The following is a 1,018-nucleotide window of genomic DNA, read 5'->3' as shown; positions in this document are numbered from 1 at the left end:
TTGTCATGCTGGGTGGACAGCTCGACACATTCTCAGGTGGCTCCTTTCCGTACGTCTTGAGCATCTTTCCGTGGCCCGACTTACAGGCAGCAGTGGCTTTGCGCGCCGGGTTGGGAGCCGTGTAGTTCTTGGGTGTTGGTATCGCTTCCCCAGGCGGAGAATCCAGTGCCGGCCAATGACCCCTCCTGGCATTGGGACTCTGCTCTGGCTGTGTCTACAGCTTCCTATTAATGCTCGTGGCGAGCTGCACGTATCGTCGGCAGGAACACATGTTGGTGCATACCATAGTCGCAGATGCCACAAACAGGAAAGAGGCGTAGGAAAACCGCTAAAGATTGGCGGATGCCGGTCCGGATCGCTGTTCCGGCTACTGAGCCAATGGACATTGACGCCGGCGGGGGCAGCGGAAGAGCCAATGGACGTTGACAATGGCGGGGGCAGCAGCAAGGCGAAGGGAAAGCTGAAAGTTGTCCAGATGGCGCTCTTTGTTGTGGATCTGGATAATGGCGCAGCTAGCAGGGCAGTGAAGGGGGCGGGGAAGGCTACCTCGACTGTGGTTGTCCTCGAGCCGATGGACGTCGACAATGGCGAGGGCCGCAGCGAGGGAACCGAAGGCGGTCTAGTCTAAAGCCAAGAGCACCAATCAGGGAGGCCAGGCGAGCATCTGAGAGAGAAGTAGGCGGATTCATTAATCGAGCTCTTCCTAATCACCATACGTCCCTCGCTACCGCTGAAGCCGATGCAATTGTCCGGCGTGGATGGCATCCGCACTGAATATGAACAGGAGATGCCGGTCGAAATACACACATCTTGGCCTGGCGGTCTTCATATGAGCCGGCGACGCTTGATAGTCGCGTGATGAGAGATGGGATGGAATTAAGGCGGTGACTGGCGTCAGACCTGGGGAAGATGTTCCGTCGTGTTGTATGGGGTGGAAGCCAAGAACCGATGGTATTTGATCGAACTATGATTTGGCACCCGTAGATATCAATTATGGAGAGGATATCAATACAATCAT

General features: G+C 55.7%; 1 protein-coding gene across 1 annotated transcript; it reads left to right on the top strand.

The window, feature by feature from the left end:
* Nucleotides 1–415: 415 nt before the first annotated feature.
* Nucleotides 416–628, top strand: CGCS363_v015110 (uncharacterized protein; the record flags this gene model as incomplete). The annotated part of the gene is made up of 1 exon (XM_036646959.1): nucleotides 416–628. The coding sequence occupies one exon, from the start codon at nucleotides 416–418 to the stop codon at nucleotides 626–628; it is 213 nt and encodes a 70-aa protein (XP_036487825.1).
* Between the last annotated feature and the right edge of the window lie 390 nt (nucleotides 629–1,018).

Source organism: Colletotrichum siamense, assembly GCF_013390195.1.
Source record: "Colletotrichum siamense strain Cg363 chromosome Unknown KSG_Cg363_contig17, whole genome shotgun sequence".
Taxonomy (NCBI): domain Eukaryota; kingdom Fungi; phylum Ascomycota; class Sordariomycetes; order Glomerellales; family Glomerellaceae; genus Colletotrichum; species Colletotrichum siamense.
This window is presented reverse-complemented; position numbering and strand designations above follow the sequence as displayed.